The 16,246-nt window shown below is 60.6% G+C and overlaps 3 protein-coding genes across 3 annotated transcripts; all 3 read right to left on the bottom strand.

Annotated features, from left to right (window-relative positions):
* Positions 1-1,957: 1,957 nt before the first annotated feature.
* On the bottom strand, positions 1,958-5,224 carry IRF2BP1 (interferon regulatory factor 2 binding protein 1). Its single transcript, XM_051989343.1, has one exon. It carries the CDS (start codon positions 5,138-5,140, stop codon positions 3,401-3,403), a length of 1,740 nt encoding a protein of 579 aa, XP_051845303.1. The 5' UTR covers positions 5,141-5,224; the 3' UTR covers positions 1,958-3,400.
* Positions 5,225-7,084: 1,860 nt separating this feature from the next.
* On the bottom strand, positions 7,085-11,509 carry MYPOP (Myb related transcription factor, partner of profilin). The gene is made up of 3 exons (XM_051989345.1): positions 11,424-11,509; positions 9,153-9,674; positions 7,085-8,480 (listed from the first exon to the last, which is right to left on the bottom strand). The coding sequence occupies exons 2-3, from the start codon at positions 9,628-9,630 to the stop codon at positions 7,858-7,860; spliced, it is 1,101 nt and encodes a 366-aa protein (XP_051845305.1). The 5' UTR covers positions 9,631-9,674; positions 11,424-11,509; the 3' UTR covers positions 7,085-7,857.
* Positions 10,544-11,928, bottom strand: LOC127557561 (uncharacterized). The gene is made up of 3 exons (XM_051990873.1): positions 11,901-11,928; positions 11,424-11,770; positions 10,544-11,152 (listed from the first exon to the last, which is right to left on the bottom strand). The coding sequence occupies exons 1-3, from the start codon at positions 11,926-11,928 to the stop codon at positions 10,544-10,546; spliced, it is 984 nt and encodes a 327-aa protein (XP_051846833.1).
* Between the last annotated feature and the right edge of the window lie 4,318 nt (positions 11,929-16,246).

Below are 16,246 nucleotides of genomic sequence, written 5' to 3'. Positions count from 1 at the left end.
ACAATAAGTGACCCCTGGGGACCGGGAAGATCGTTTGGAAAGTGCATTTGAGCCGAGCCTTAAGAGGCCTGACTTCTGAGAGAGGGAAGAAACGAGCGTCTTAGGCCTTGGGGTGGGGGGTACCTTACACAAAGGCGAGGAGGCTGGAGATGTCGCGTGTCCCCTGCAGGAAGGATGGAGGAAGCCGGTGTGGAGGGGAACAGAGAACGATCCTGTAACCAGCCCAGGAGGACAGTGGGAAGCACCTCTGAGGGGCTGGGGCCGCTAAACGGAGGATCTGTCCGGCAGCCACTGAGGCTTCTCGTCCTTCCTCCTGAGCCTTGTGCTTTAGGAAGATCCCCTGGGTCCCGGAGCCGGACCAGCTGAAGCGTCCCGAGGATACTGAAACCCCAAGTGAGGGGGACCTGGATGGAGTCTGTGTAAAGGTGGGGGACACGTGGTAGCCGGGACTGGAGAAAAGTGGTGAGAAAGAGTAAAACCACCCGGTGGCAGGAGCGGAAGAGCTGCTGCCGATGCTCACTTTTCCCGGTTTGCCAGCAAGCGTCCAGATTCCCGGACGTGGGAATAGGCTTCGCGGGGGTCGTCGGAGTCAAACCCTCCCCAAATCTGCAGTGTTTTTATAATGTGATCTCCTCTGGGGATTAGGTGCTCCTACCTGTCTATTTTTACAATTGGGGAAACTGAGGCAAAAAGTTTAAATGACTTGCGGCCTGTGCCACGTGGCGGTCCCTTACACAGCGAGTACTGTTTCGGACGCTTTTTTAAAGACATTTATGCAACGTTGTGACCGGGAGGCACTTGTGAAATGGAGGCTTGGCCGGGGACGGGGATTGGGGAGCCCTACGCCAAGGGGTGAGCCAGGGAGGAGGTGGCAGAGCGCCCACAGCTGTGGCAAAGCCGGGCTCTGTGACGAGGGCACCTCACGTCGGATGCTCGCAATTACCTTGGGGAAAAGATGCTTTTAGTGTTTCCATTTTACAGATAGGGAAACCAAGGCAAACAGGGTTTGGTTTTGTTTAAGTGACTTACTTAGGATCACCCAAGTAGCCAGCAAGCCTCCGAAGTCAAATTTGAACTGCACCCATGGTGCCCCCAGTTGCCCCGTTTACTCCAGAATTTTAGAAGCTTACATACGAAGCCAGAGTGCCCAGACAGACCCCGGATCTCCATCAGCCTTGTCACACCCCCATTTTGTTCACTTGTGTCCAAGTTTCTTGACCCCTTTGGCCCATTGGCTTGTGGGATTTTCTTGCCCAAGAGGAGGGGTCTGCCATTTCCTTCTCCCGTGGATTACGGCAAGCAGGTTAAGCGACTTGCCTGGGATCACGTGAGTAGCTAGTAAGTGTCTGAGGCTGAATTTGAACTCAGGCCTTCCAGGGCCAGAATTCTAACAGCCGCCTTATTAATTATAAACATAAACCGATTTAAGTCTGAGTTGTTCTTGCAGAGATCTAAGAGCTTGAGGATGATGTGGCTATTTCCCAAGCGTTCCCCATAAGCCCCTGAGAAGCTGCCCCTCCTCGCCGGAAGCAAGCATGCCCCGTGTTGGGAAACCCTCTCTGCAAAGGAGAAAACAGGAACAGAAAGTTCTTCCCCGCCCCGAGCCAGGGATACAGTGGGGACCTCTAGCCCTGGTCTGCAGAGGTCTAGCCCAGATGAGAAGATGGGGGGCTTAAGGAAGGGAGGGGCGGCTGCTGGGTCTCTGAGTTCTTTTCAGAGCACCTGATAGGGAGAGCTAAGGCTGGGGTTGGGGGACACGAGGATTTCACAGATGGGGGGAACGCATTTCCAAGAGCCGATGACCTGGTGAGCCAGCGTCCGAGGCAGGGTCCCAGCCTAACTCCACATTGGCGGTGTCTAGAGTCCCCGGGACTAAGAGGAAAGACGGATGAGCCCCTCAGTGAGACCGAGAAAGGCAGTAATTGGGAAGGCGCAAAGAGGACGCGGGACCACGGGGAAAAAAACCCAAAACTTCGCTTTATTGAAGGAGGACCCCCTGCCCCCCAGAAGGAGTTTCTTAATCCAAGTGTGTTCTTTCTGAAAGGGCAGAGTGGGGCCCTTTCCCCTCCCCCATTACAAGCAGCAAAGCCAAGCACTAGAAGTGGGGGACTACTACAACCCCTTGTGGGGGTGAGGGAGACCCAGGCCTGAAAACTACCCCTCTTTCCCCCCTCCCCAAAGTATTGCGGGCCCCAGCAAGGGAAGTCTATGGCTCCATCCATGTCTTCCCCCTCCCAGACTGTGAGCTGACTGTTCTCGGGGTGCTGGATCGGGAGGGGGCCCAACTAGTTAAGACCAGCACTCTGGTGTCCCCCAGCTCCCCCTGGATTTGGGGAAAGACGGGAGGAAGGGCGCGAACCCGGGCGCCTATGGAGAGGTCTTCCTTGAAAGTGGCCCTCGCCGGGGAAGCTCTTGAGGAAGGCCAGGACCCAAGAACTGAGGCCTTCGACACCCTCCTTAAAATCATCACACAGACACACACACACTCCCGACCCCAGGGGACGGGGGCGGCTGTTCCGGAAAGCTTTGTCCAAAAGCAAAGTGCCCGGCTTTGGGATTCATCCTTGGACCTGGGAGACTCAGGTCAACGGCTCTGGGGAAGCTCGGTACGAAGTCAGGGCCCAAGTGTCCGGGGCGCCTGACGCCAGGCTTTGGAGGTGTGCTTGAACCGGTCTCCCCTGGAATCAGAAGTGACCATTCCCAGGAAGCGCTAATGAAGGGCAGGGACCCAGGGTGTGTCCACGGCCCAGCTCGGGGGTTTGGGGCATCTTTAAATCCAGCTCTCCCCTTGGAATTGGAGGCAATCGTTCCAGAGGTTTTTTGTTTTTTGTCTAAGGGCAGGATCCCGACATCTCTGGGATCAGCTCTGAGCTTTAGGCCCCAGGAAATCCAGGGGCCGGTCCCTCGGCTCTGAGCTCTGGGACGGTCCTTGAGCCCATCGCCCCCCGAAACAGCGGGCACCCACTGCAAAGCAGCTCAGTGTGAAGGAGGATGGACCTGGGAGTGGAAGGGCCAGTTCTGAGGGCTCTGGAATGTTCTTGGCTCCACCTCCCACTGGAAATCAGGAGGCAGCGGTTCCAGAGAATTTAGTCCAAGGGCAGGAACCCAGGGCTTTGGGGATGCTCTGGCCCCATCTTTTCCTCCCCAAACCTGGGGTGTCTGTTCTGGGGAAGCTCGACCTGGGGCTGGGAACCAGGAGTTTGGCAGGGCTCAGCTAAGAGCTCTAGGGGTATCCTTGAGGCTGCTTCCCCCCCAGAATAAGCTCTAAGGAAGCTCAGTCTGTGGGGAAGGGAAAGGTGTGGGGGCAAGGGCCGCTCAGAAGGAATAATTTAGCTGCAGGGTCCAGGATCCCAGAAACCCAGGGCCTAGGAAAGGATGTGGGAAGGAGGAGGGGCCGAGTTTAAGGATCCCGCTCCTTCTTCACCTTGATGTCGCCTGCCAGGATGGTGGCAATCTCCCCCTGCATGAAGGCCCAGGGTACGCTGGACCCCACCAGTGGGCACTTGTCCCCGCTGGGGCAGTAGACCTCACCGGCAGGGCCCATGGTCTTGATAAACTCCCTCGAGCAGGGGAAGCAGAACTTGTGGCCCGGCACAGACGGGCACTGGACAAAGTGGGTGTCCTCCAGCCTCTCCCGGCACAGGGTGCAGCACAGGGGGGCCCCGGCCCCACTGCTCCCACCGCCTGCCCCGGCCACTCCCCCGCTCCCAGACTCCCCCTCAGCCTCTCCATTTCGGGCTACCAGCCTCTGAGGAGCAGCTGGGGACGAGGCTGCCGGGCTCGCTCCTCCAGCCCTCCCAGGGCCTCCACCACCTCCCTCCTTGGGCGACTGACCCAGCCCCTCGGCCACCGTCTTCAGGGCTGCGATGGGCGAAGGAGCCCCAGCGGCCGCTACGGTGGGCTCACCGGCGTAGGGGGCTGCTCCCCAGTGGCGCTGCTGCTGCTGCTGCTGCTGCTGCTGATGCTCTTCACTGGTCAGCTTCCCAGCAGCCTCCCCCTCCGGCTCGGGGGAGGCTTTGCGCCTCCTGGGGACCGGTCCGGGGGTCCGCGCCGGGCGGGCCGAGGCCCCATCGGGGGACTGCAGGGGCAGGGCCTCGGCGGGAGCCGGCTCCCGGAAGGTGCGGACGCCGTCGGTGAGGAGCTCGGCCAGCTGCCGCCACTCGCCGGAGCCGTGCCGTTTCTCGTACTCCAGGTACTTGAAGCCCGAAGAGGCCAGAGCTTTGCCGGGCTCTCGGAGGGCATCGTGGAACATCTGGCGGGCCACTGCCAGGACGCCGGCGTAGACGTTCCCGGAGCCGCAGGGGTACTCGGTAAAGAGCTTCAGCTCAAACTCGTAGCCCGGGGGGCGGGCAGTCGCATCAAAGGCAAACACTCGGCCCACCAGCCCGTGGTCCTTCTTGAACCGGACGTTGAAGGGGGCGCAGGCCGAGAGCGCCAGCAGCTGGTCCCGAACGGCCTTGGGCCGCCCGTGCCATTCCTCTGCTCGGCCACGCATGGCCTCGTTCAGCTCCGCCAGACAGTCTGCCGCCCGTGGGGGCTGGCTGCCCACGACTCCCCCGGCACCCACCCCGGCCACAGCCTTCTCCTTCTCAAAATCGGCCCCGAAGCTTGGGCGGGCGCCCAGGGCCATGCCCCGGCCGCCCAGCCCGGACACAGCCGCGGCGAGCAGCCCGGGGGAGACCAGGCCGGGCATGGCCCCCAGCAGGGCCCTCCGGGCCCCATCAGCTTCTCCGTTGGCCAGCCGGGCCCCGATGCCAAAGTCCAGAGTGGCCGGGGTCAGGGGCATGCGGGAGGTCTGCCCGGAGGAGGCCGCGGCCGTGGCGATGGAAGACGAGGACGAGGAAGACGAGGACGACGACGCCCGATCATAGCGGTCTTGAGGCTGGGCTCCTCCCGCCTCCTTGCCCGCGGTGGCCGGGGGCTTGAGGGCCGGGGGCCCCGGGGAGCGGCCCTCCGGCAGCGAGTGGCTCCGCTTGAGCTGCCGGGCTGCCTCGATGAGCAGCTCGATGCGGTCTGCGCCCTCGAAGTTCACGCATCCCCGGCACACGGCCTCGCTGAAGTCCCACACCATGGCCCACGGCATCTTGGGCAGGTCGCAGAGGTAGCACCACTGGCGGCGAGACGCCTGCACGGACGCCATGGCGCCCGGGGCTCAAGCGGGGGCCGGCCGGGTTGCACGGGCTGCTTCGCAGGGGGCCGCGGCCGCTGCAGCCTCGCCGAGATGCCGAGGGCTGGCTGCCCGCCCGCGTCTGCTCGGGCCGTCCCTCCCCCGGCCAGGCCCTCCCTCCTCCTCCTCCTCCTCCTCCTCCTCAGTCCGGCCCGCGGTCCCGCCTTCCCTCCCTCGCGCAGCGCTGCGCAGCTCCAAGGAGGGGGCGCTCCCGGGCTCTACGTCCGTCCGGACGGCCCGCCCCGCCCCGCTCCGCTCCGCTCCGGGGGCAGGCTCGGCGACTCCGGGCCGCGCTGGCGTGGCTCCCCCGCGCGCAGGTTCCCGTGCCCGGGCCGGGCCTCCCCGCGGCGCCGCCCCTGCCCGCCGCTGCGACCCGCCGTGCCCGTCGCAGTCCGCTCTCTCCGCTGCCGCGGCTGCCCGCCTTCCTCTGCCCCAGCAGCCGCTTCGCAGGGAAACTTACATAACGCACGCGGGCAAAGCTTTCTGGGGGATGTAGTCCGTGCCCAGGGCCCGGCCGGGGACGGGCGGAGGGAGTGTAGAGCAGAGCAGTGCAGAGCAGCCGAGCGCTGCCAAGCGCAGCCCTCGCTCCCTGCCTGCCCACTCCGGCCCCTGCGCTCCCGCGGGGGCTCCGCACGTGGCCCCAGCCAGGGGCACTCAGTGGTCCATCGGAGGACGCGGACCTTGAGAACGAACCGTGTTGGGACGTTTCTCTGGCGAACCGGCCGCTTGACGCTGGGAGACCTTGCAGGGGAGTGGGCGGTCAGGGACTTGGAGGGCTGGAAGCCTCTTCAGGCCTCGTGGAAGCCAGGGAGCCCACCCTGAAGAAGGGACCAGAATAGCCCCAAGATGTCCCTGCTGACCCTGGAGGCGCTCAGAAGGGCGGGGTGTCCTGGAAGGAAGGCCGGACCCTCGGGATCCAGGCTGGGCTGCACCCCGGGAGCAAGTGGCTCCCGCTCAGCCTCCGTGGCGCCCCCTGGACAGGGAAGGGGTGGAGTGGGCGAGAGGCCGGCCTCAACAGAGGAGATCCCGAGCCGCCGCGGAGGGCCCCCAGGCTAACTCCCTCACTTTACAGCCGGGGAAACCCGTGCCTGCCTAAGGTCACGCAGAGGCGGAGTGTGGGACCCGATGTTCCAGAGTCCTTATCAGTCCTGACTCCGGTCCGTGCCTCCCTCCCCCTCCCCTTCAAGATAATGGGATCCAGGGCTGAGCCCTTCTTTCCAGCTTTAACGGGTTAATTTTCTCCGCGATCAGCCCGCCCAGCCGGGCTCACTACAACTCCCAGAATGCTCTGTGTTTTGGGGGGAAGGTGATGAATTTCCTGTCTCCCCCTGGTCCCCCTCCTACCCACAATTCCGTTCTCTCCAGTTCTGCTTTGCCCCACTGACTGCTGATTAAGCCCTCACCTCCCGAGCCTGGGAGGCAGGGCCCCTGCCCCCTCCTGTGCGTCCCCCGGAGAGCGGAGGGCGGGGCGGGGGGTAGTGTCCGCCTGCCATCCGAGCTTTCCCTGGAGGGCGCGATGGCTTAGAACCTGGCCCTTTCCCCCGCGTGGCCTCGGCTCCGGCGAGCGGGCGCCTGCCAACGAGTAGGCATTCACAGAAGCTCGCTCCCTTCCCCTGCGCCCACGTGTCCCAAGCCGGCCCGAGTTCGCCCCGGTCTAGGCCAGTCTAGGAGATGAGGCAGTAGCAGCGGACAGGGACCCAGGTGCGCGGTGCGGTCCCACAGCCACACCTAACGGTCCGGGAGCTATGACGTCCTAGCTGCGACGGACGCCTGGGTTCCGGGGCTGTCCCGGCCGCGGCCGAGCCCTCTAGACTCGTGCGGGGTGAGCGAGGCCGAGAGCCGCCCCAGGCTCCTCTCCAGGGCCCGCACAGCTCCCAGGGAACGTCCCAAGGGCCCTGGCGCCACACAGCCACAGGCTTTGTATTAAAAAATAGTTTATTGATATTTGTTCTTGGGGGGAAGGAGGTGGGCCCGAAGTATTAGCGGGAGGGCCCGGGTCTCTACCCCTTTGGTGTGCTAGGAGGGCCCGGGGCTCCAGAGGTTCCCCCTGCGGGGTTCAGTCCCTGTGCAGGCACAGCGGTGGAGCCCCTGCAGCGGGGGCACAGACCCTCCACCCCACCTCCCACAGAACAGCAATAAATAAGATTAAACTGAGCTCTGCGCATCAAAGATGGGGATACTCCTAAGGCTGTGAACTCGGGGAGCAGGGCATGTGTGTGGCTAAGGGGAGGCAGCATGGCATCATGGGAAAGGACCCTGCATCCCAGGCAGGAGGGGGTTGAGGTTGAATCTGCCCCTGACTCCATGGGGGGGCCTCCAACTCTTCAAGTTTCATGTTCCTCCTCTCTCTAAGGAGGGGCTGGGCCGGGGGGACCCCAAAATCCCCTCCGCCTCCAAATCCTATGAAACCTGTGACTAACGCTAAAGAAAATCAGGCACTAGACAGGGATTGTGGGTGGCACAGCCCCCAGGGGGCCGGTGGGGACTCGGGGCGACAGGGAGGAGCAGCTGAAGGGGCCGGAGCCCACCGGAATTGGTTACAAGCAGTGTTGGTCTCCCCCTCCCCCTGAAGTGGGCCAAGCAGGGGAGAGCGCGGGGGAGAGTGGGAGCAGGCAGGTGGGACAACGGCTGGGGATTTGTCCCCAAATTTGTGGGGACAAATCCCTTTCCTCAGTCCCCAAGCGGAGCAGTCACATGTTCTTCCACCTTCCCCTCCGTTTTCGTGCTGGGAAGCCTTTCCTCCTCTTCACTGGAGGTGAATCTCTGGATAAAGGAGGCCGGGTGCCCCCCTCCTCCCCAGGGGGGGTCCCCACCACAACTGCTTCCTCTCCTTCCTCGACAGCCAATGCCGCCGGCTCGGGCGGGCTCTCCACCTTGGGGTGGGTCGGGGCCAGCCTGGCTGCGGGAAGGGGCGCGGGGGGCTCCGGGCCGGCCAAGAGGGGCAGGAGGGCGCTGAGGACATCGCTCAGCTTAGCCAGTCCCTGGCGCAAAGTGCCTTCCAATTCCCGGATCGCCTCGGCCGTCTCACGCTGGGCACGGAGGAAGTCCAGCGAGGGGTCGAGAGAGGATGATGGGGGGGGCTGTGGCGGGAGGCTGGAAGGAGAGGGCCCCGGACACGGGGGTCGGGGCGGCGGCGACGGGGCCAGCCGCGGGAGCTGCACAACCTGCAGGGCCGCCTGATCCGGGGCGGGGGCGGGAGGGGGAGGCGGGGAGTCCCGCTCTTTGGGACGAAGAAGGACGCCGTCCAAGGGGTAGCAGGGGGGGCGGGCCGAGGGCTCGGGGCTGCTGCAGGCCTTGCTTCGGACAGAGGTTTCTGCAGAAAGAAAGCAGGGTCAGCCAGAGGCGGCTGCCGCGGAGCCCTCCCAACGGCCTCTGACCTCGGGACGGGGTCGGGACCGAATGGGGGCTCCTCGCTCCTCCTTGGGCCTTGGGGCTCCCTGCCCAGGGCCAAGGCAGCTGGTGCTGGCAGCTCAGACCCAGAGGATGGCCTGCCCCGAAGGGCAGAGCCTCAGGCCTGGGCCCCGATCGCCTCTCTGGGCCGGCCTGGATGGCCCCCAGCCTCTGATGAGAGCCCGAAGCAGCGCCCTTCCCAGGGAGGGCTCCCCTGCTCCAACGCCCTCTGACCCAAGGATCTGGTGATGGCCAGAGGGCTCCGAGACTGAGGCCCTCCCCCCACTCTAGAAACATGAACCACCCAGTGGAGAGGGACCCCTCTAGTGGGGACGTGACAGGTGAGGAAACTGAGGCAAGCAGAGCTCAGGCCCTCCCCGGCCCAGGGCTCTCGGCTGCATCATCTACGGGGCACAGAGAACCCCCGGGGACGAGTGCTGAGGCTGAAGCCGGAGCCCCAAGGCCTGGCCGGGCTCAGACTCCCCACGGCCCCCGGGCTGGGCCCCACTTCTGTCGAGCTTGCCCGGCCCCCTTCTCTGTGACACAGCCTGCCCGCTGGCCCCCCACCCGGGCCTGGCCGCCCGCCCCCACTCACCCGCCGGGCGCTGCTCTCCCCCGAGCAGGTAGCGATGCGGGAAGGGGCCTGCGGGGGCGGGCGGGGGGAAGGGGGCCGAGGGGCCCGTGGGGAGCTCGGGGCCGCCCACCACGCCGGGCCCCAGGATGGCGAAGATGGTCTCCTCTTCGGCGGAGAAGGCGTCCTCGGAGGCTCCGGGCCCGGGGCCGCCGCCCTGCGTGGAGTGGGGGACCCGGGCCAGCTTCTCCTTGGTCCTGCGCTTGAAGTCGTTCCAGCGCTTCTGCACCTCCTGGCCCGTGCGCTTCCAGCTGGTGATGCCGTTGATCTTGGCGGCGATGCCCTCCCAGACGCGCCGGCGCTCGGCCACGGTGACGCGGCGGCTCTGCGTGCCGTACAGCTGCGAGTAGTTGGCCCGCACCTCCTGGATCAGGATCTGGTTCTCCTCGTAGGAGAAGCGCGGCTTCCGCAGCCGCGTGATCTCCTCCACCTCGCCCGCCATGCTGCCGCAGGTGCCCGGGCCGGGGCCTTCTCCTGCATCGGGGGCTGGGAGGGAAGGGCGGGGGTGACCGGGGGCCGGCTGCGCCCCGAGGACCCCCCTGTGGGGGTGCCCATCCCCTCTTTAGATCCTCATGGTCCAGGTCTGGCCTTCTGCTCCCTCCAGCTCCCTCTGGATTCCCCCGCATGGTCCCTGACCTGTGACCCTTGCCCGGCTCTCGGCCCCATCTGGCCAGACCCCCCCCAGCCATGTCCGCCCTCTGAGCTCGGACCCCAGCCCCTGGGCCCGGATCCCTTTGCTCATCGGTCCCGGGTGTGGAAGCCCTGGCTCGGAGCCTGCACTGGGGGGCTGGATGTCAGAGGGGGGCAAAGCTCCAGTCTATGCCCAGGGGAGCAGGGAACGGGGGCCTGGGGCAGGGGCAACCTGAGAGAAGGGACAATGGGGGGTGGGGAATGGGGGAGGGAGCGGGGGGAGGGAGCAGTGGGGGGGGGTGAGAACCCGGGGGGAGGGAGCAGTGGGGGGGGGCTGAGAACCCGGGGGGAGGGAGCAGTGGGGGGGGCTGAGAACCCGGGGGGAGGGAGCAGTGGGGGGGGGCTGAGAACCCGGGGGGAAGGAGCAGTGGGGGGGGGCTGAGAACCTGGGGGAGGGAGCTGGGGGGGGTCTGAGAACCCGGGGGGAGGGAGCTGGGGGGGGTCTGAGAACCCAGGGGGAGGGAGGGGGGGGTCCGAGAACCCGGGGGGAGGAGCAGTGGGGGGGCTGAGAACCGGGGGGAGGGAGCAGTGGGGGGGCTGAGTTACATGAGATTAGCTAGAAAGTACGAGGGAGACCCTCTCATGGGGAAGAGTGGGGGCGCTGAGGGAACACACTGGGGCCACAGGGGAGCTGAGAGGGAGGCTGGGTGGGGGACGTGGGGAGCTTAGGGAGACAGCAGAGACTGGGGATCGGGGGGCGTGGAGGACCGGGGGATGCATGGTGGGGTACCTGAGAAGGGGGTCCTGGGGACTAAGGGGGTGTCTTGGGGCAGAGGGTTCCTGAGCTGGAAGGAGGGTGTGGGCACCAAAGGGGGGTGTAGCCAGGTACCCACAGGAGACGGGGTGAGGCGAGTTCGGGGCACCAGGGTGGGAAGAGCTGGGGAGAGGGGCATGGGAGCCTGAGGGGGAGCAGCGGGGGTTGGGGGACTAAGGCGATACATGAGGCAGGGAGTCGGGGACCGCGGGTAGGGATGGGACCACTGAGGGGGTGCAATCTGGCAGGGGCGCCCCGCTCCCCCTGAGGTGCAGGACACGGGGGTCCCGGAAGCCATGGGTGGGAGTGCGGCAGAGTCCTCGGGGCCCTCGGGGGTGCAGGGGCCGGGGGCACGAGGCCCCGGAAGAGTCCTGGGCACTAGAGGGATGCAGGGCTCTGGGGTCCTGGAGCCACGGGGAAGGGCACAGGCCCGGGCAGTGGGGGGCAGCGGGGCTCCCCCGATCCTGAAGACCGAGGGGAGGTACAGGGGCAGAAGCGAGCCTTGGGTGAGGGTCTGTCCCTGGGGTCACGGAGGGGGCACTCCCGGGATTGGGGGCCACAGGCAGTAGATGCAAGATTTGGGGGGCCTGGAGTCCTTGTGCTGAGGCATTCCGGGGGCACCCCCAGTCTGAAACACTGAGGGGTGCGGGGGCACATGGCGGGGCCCCCAGTGTGGGACACGGGTGTGCCCCGGGGGGGCGCCGGGCAGAGGGCTCCTGGGGGTGCACGGACTCACAGCGGGGCGCACCCCGGAGTGTGGGGCGCGGGGTCCGCGGCAGGGGGTGACTCACCGGCCCCCGCCCTGGCCGGGGCTCCAGGCTCTCCTGCAGCAGCAGCTCCCTCCCAGGCCGCCCGCTCCGCCGCCGCCGCCGCCGCAGTTGCCCCGCCGGCCCCTCCCCCTGCCCGCCCCGCCCGGCCCCGCCCCGCCCGGCCGGCCTCGCGCCCCGTCGCCCCCTCGCGGTCCCGCACACGCCGCCCTCGCCGTGTCCACCGTCCTCGCTGGGCCCACGGCGCAGACGCACAACGTGCCGCTCCCCAGCGCCTCCTCCGCTCTCCGCCAGACCCAGTGCGCAGGCGCAGGAGTTCACCCTTCTTGACTCTCTTCCCTTGAACCTCCGCCTCCGGTGCGTCTCGGCCGCTACAGAGTCAACCCAATGCGCAGGCGCAGAAGCTTCTTCCTCTGTTCCCTTCCTTACCTCCCTAGGGGGCTCCATCTTCTTCTTCCTGCGCAGGCGCGGGACTCCCCCTGGCTTCTTACGTTGCCCTACCGTTAAGGACACGCATCCACCCCCTCATTCCCGCGCAGGCGCAAAGCCCTCAGGGATCACCCTAATGAAGCGGATGGGGGTTGGTGGTGGTGGAAGAAACGGGACAAGAAGCCTGTGAGGTGGAGGGGGGCGCTCTAGCCTTGAGTTCCCGAGAAGAGGGAGCGAGGACAGCAGGACATTGCGGGAGCGACTGCTCTACACTGCGCTTGCGCCTCGGTGCATCGCTCATTTTCCCTAGGGGAGGGAGCCCATGCAGTTTCCATGGGAACCATTGACCAATGAGAGCTCGAGATCGGAAAGTACATCTCCTGCTCCCGCATCTCTCCTCTCTCCTTCGCGTGGATTCTTCCTCTATCCACCCCTCCTTCATCCCGTCTCCCGCTCCTTCGCCCTCCGGCCTCCCCCACCTCCTGCTCCTCCTTCTCTTTCTCCCTATGGATTCTTTCCCTTCCTATCCCTCCCTCCTCCTGCTGCTTTTCTTTTTTCCACCCTCCTCCCTTTCACTCCTCCCCCAACTCCCTCTGGATTCCTCCCCTTTCTAACCCTCTCTCCTTCCTCCTGTCCCTTCCATAGCCTGTTCTTCTCTCCCCCTTTTCCCTTTTTAAAGTCTCTTCTCCTTTCCCCTTCCATTCTTCCTTCTTAGTCAATCCACAAACTGTCCTGCACCTATCAACCAGGTGCATCACTGGAGAAGGGGCTCGGCATCCCTCCCATCTTCAACTGCTTACTAGCTGCCAGAGGCGTTCAAGCCAGCCTTGCTGAAGCAACAAGGCACAGTAGGAGAGGGCGTGTGCTGGACGGGCCAAACCTCCTAAATCACCACGTTCTCTCAATCCCTGTGGAGAAATCCCAAAGATCGAGAGCCCAAGAGCCCTGGCTACTCTCCTCCCCTCCCCCACCTTATGTCCCGACTTCAGCCTGGCCCCACAGTCACAGTCCAGGTGAACTGCTAGTGGTCTCTGCAGTTCCCACCTGCTTAGCAGCCACAGCTCCTGAGCACCTGGAATAGAAATATCCCACCACCAAGGGGGCTTGGGACTGTCCAGTGGCTCAACAGCAGACACCAATAGGACTCTACCCATGGAAAGGGTATTAAAGAAAATGCATTACTATCTGCTTTTTCACTGCACCCTAAGGGTACCAGAGCTTTTGCATCTAAATCTCTCCGTTGCCTTTCCATATTAGGATGGAAGCTCTATGATAGTGACTGCCTTGTTTTTCTGTTGATAGCCTCAGTGCTTTGCATGTGGTAAGTGCTAAACACTTAAGAAAGATATTTTCTTCTCTCCCTCCCTTCCCCCCTCTCTTTCTCCCTTCCTTCCTTCTTTCCTTCCTTCCTTCCTTCCTTCCCTCTCTCCATTTATTAAGTGCCTCAACTGTGCTAGGCCCTGGTGAGTCAAAGGAAAAAGCAAAATGGTTCTTGGACATACACTCAGTGAGGTACAGAATATGTACATACACATTGGTAAAGCCTCATATAGGAGATGATATGTAAGCTTCATCTTCCTCTTCTCCCCCTCCTTTTCACTCCTTTCTCCATGTTCCATATTCTCTCTTCCTCCCCCATTCCATGCCAAGGCCCAGATCTTCCAAGTGCACCCAGGGCCATCTGCAGTCATCCTGAAATACCTCTGGCCACTGGACCCAGATGGCTCTGGAGGGGAAAGGGAAGCAGGTGACCTAGCACAGCCTGCCCTCCCTGAAATCCAATTCCCTGTTCTGGCATCACCTCCCTGATGTCTTGGTCCTGTTTGAGCAGGAAGGACAAACAAGCCTTTTCTAATGCTATTAACCTTCCGGTTCAGCTCCCTGGTACATTTAACTCAAGTCCCAATGTTCACCTTCAGGAAAGTTAAAAAGTGAACTGCTAACTACAGTGATTTTTTTTTTTCTTTTTTAAAAACTATTTTATCGATTCTTATTTTACATATCCCTTTCCTCTCTAGCCCCCTCTCCGAAGAAACCCACTTTGTAATGAAAGCAAAGTTAAGCAAATATTATTCTGTCCCTATAGTCCATTATTTGGGCCCTGGATCAATCAGAGTTCTGACATCTTTGAAGAGTTTTTCTTTACTCAATTGTCTTCATTATGAAAGTCCCCTGTCTCATCCAGCTTACTTTGCTCTGTGTCAGTTCTGAGAGAATCTGAGGGATCTTGACAGACACAGAGTCCAGTCCACAACCCAAGGACTCCCCACGACAAGCCACCTCCCAGGTGTCATACAGCTGCTGCTCAAAGACTTCCAACTTCACGTGAACCTCCCCATTACCTTCATAAGCCAGAAGTGACAGGCATTTTTTCTCCTTCAAGTTCTATTACAATGTGCGACTATCCATATTTTCTACCTGTGAGATCTTTCCCTCAGCTTTTTGGGGGACATATGCCCAGGAGTGGGAACTTTGTGTCAAACAAGTCTGTTTTTAATAATTCAGTCCACAATGGCATCAAAAGGACAAGGTATCTTCCCACACTGTGATGATCGCGTTAGCATCCAGGATACTTTAAAATCAGCCGGAGTCAGGATAAACAAAAGTCCTTGATCTTTATTCTTTATCGAAGGGAGAGGAGAAAGAGTGGACACGGGAATCTCCTCTTTCTTCTACCGCCGGGAGTTACCCTCACTTGTCCTACGCCACCCTTTTTCCCTCCTCCCAATCTCCCTATACACCAACCGTTTGAGCCAGCACAGAATGGTGGGGCAGGCCATTTTCCAAGCAAATGATAAGAGAGTATTGTTCAATTGGTAATTAGCCTTAAGTGCTTGCTTGTCCGAACCTCAATGCATGAACTCAAGAGTTTCAGCCCTTTACACCACAGCCCCTCCATCATTTATCATTTTTGGCTTTTGTCATCGGAGCTTTTCTAATGGTTGTGAAGTGAAAAGCTTTGATCTGTATTTCTCTTTTTGGTGATTTGGAGCTTTTTATTATATGGTCACTTATCAGGAAATGATTCTTATTCTTATAAAATGGTAGCAAATACCTATTTATCATGAACAACAAACCTTTATCAGAGCCACAAAGATTAGAGAAAAACTAATGCACAGGTTTCTTAATTTTTAAGAGAAAAGGGGTCTTAATCATCAACACAATTACCTATCGATGTGTGTTTGAATATATTCATTTAATAGCAAAAAAAGGTCAATCCATTGACATTCACAAGAGCAGCCGCAAACTAAATATTACAAAATGAATTTCGGCAGTCATAACAATCACTGATGTTGTATTGTATCAGAAGTACTTTATTCACACAATCTCCTTTGATTCTAAAGCTCTATGAGATGGGTGTTATTCTAATGCCTGTTTCATAGATGTGAAAGCTGAGGCTTGCCTAAGGTGGGGATGTAGGTGGGATTTGAACCTGATTCCGAAGCCAGCAGTTTATTCACTGTTTTGTGCGGCCTTTTAGAAGCAGAGAAGTGGCCCAGAGAACATAGTGTTGGATCTGGAGTCAGGATGATCTGAATTCAAATTCAGCCTCAGATACTTACTAGCTGTGTGACCCTGGGCCAGTCACTTAACCTATTTGCCTCACTTTCTGTTAATGTAAAAATGGGGATGATAATAGCACCTACCTCTCAGGATTGTTGTGAGGATAAAATGCAGTAATGATTGGCTTAATAAGTACTTGTTTCCTCCCTCTGTTTCAGGAATTCTTTTTCAGATTTGAGATGGACCTATAGGCCAGCCAGGTAGCACAATGGATAGAATAGCCCTGGAGTCAAAAAGACTCATTTTCCTGAGTTTAGATACTTTCTAGCTGGTAAGCCGGGGCAAGTCACTTCATCCTGTCTGCCTCAGTTTCCTTATCTGTAAAATGAGCTGGAGAAGGAAATGACCAACCACTCCAGTAACTCTGCCAAGAAAATCCCAAATGGGCACACAAAGAATCACACACTACTGAAAAATGACTGAATTACAACAATTTACCTATCCCCGAGATTCCTTCTAATTCTGTGCTTCTGGTAGGAGACGGAAAGGCAGAAATAGGGATATCGATGTTAGAAACGATCACAGGGTGATGGCTTTAGATCTTGAAGGGACTTTAGAGGTCATTTAACCCAACAGTCTTATTTTCCAGATGAGGAAACTGAGGCTGAGAAGTTTTTGCCAGTATCAGTCCAAGGATATGAACAGTTGTCAAAAGACACCATGGAAAAATCCCATGGAAAAAATTAGCACCAGTCATAAGGGGAAAATGTAAATTACAACAACTCCGACATTTTACCTCTCACCCTTCAAACTGATCACATTCACAAAAAGAAGGAGGAAATGCTTCCTCCAATGCTGGCGGAGCTAGAGGAAGGTGGGCACACTCATTTACTGCTGGTGGAACTGGAGGATGG

This window comes from Antechinus flavipes, chromosome 3 (assembly GCF_016432865.1).
Source record: "Antechinus flavipes isolate AdamAnt ecotype Samford, QLD, Australia chromosome 3, AdamAnt_v2, whole genome shotgun sequence".
Classification (NCBI taxonomy): domain Eukaryota; kingdom Metazoa; phylum Chordata; class Mammalia; order Dasyuromorphia; family Dasyuridae; genus Antechinus; species Antechinus flavipes.
Note: the sequence above shows the minus strand (reverse complement) of the source record. Positions and strands in the feature narration are given on the sequence as shown.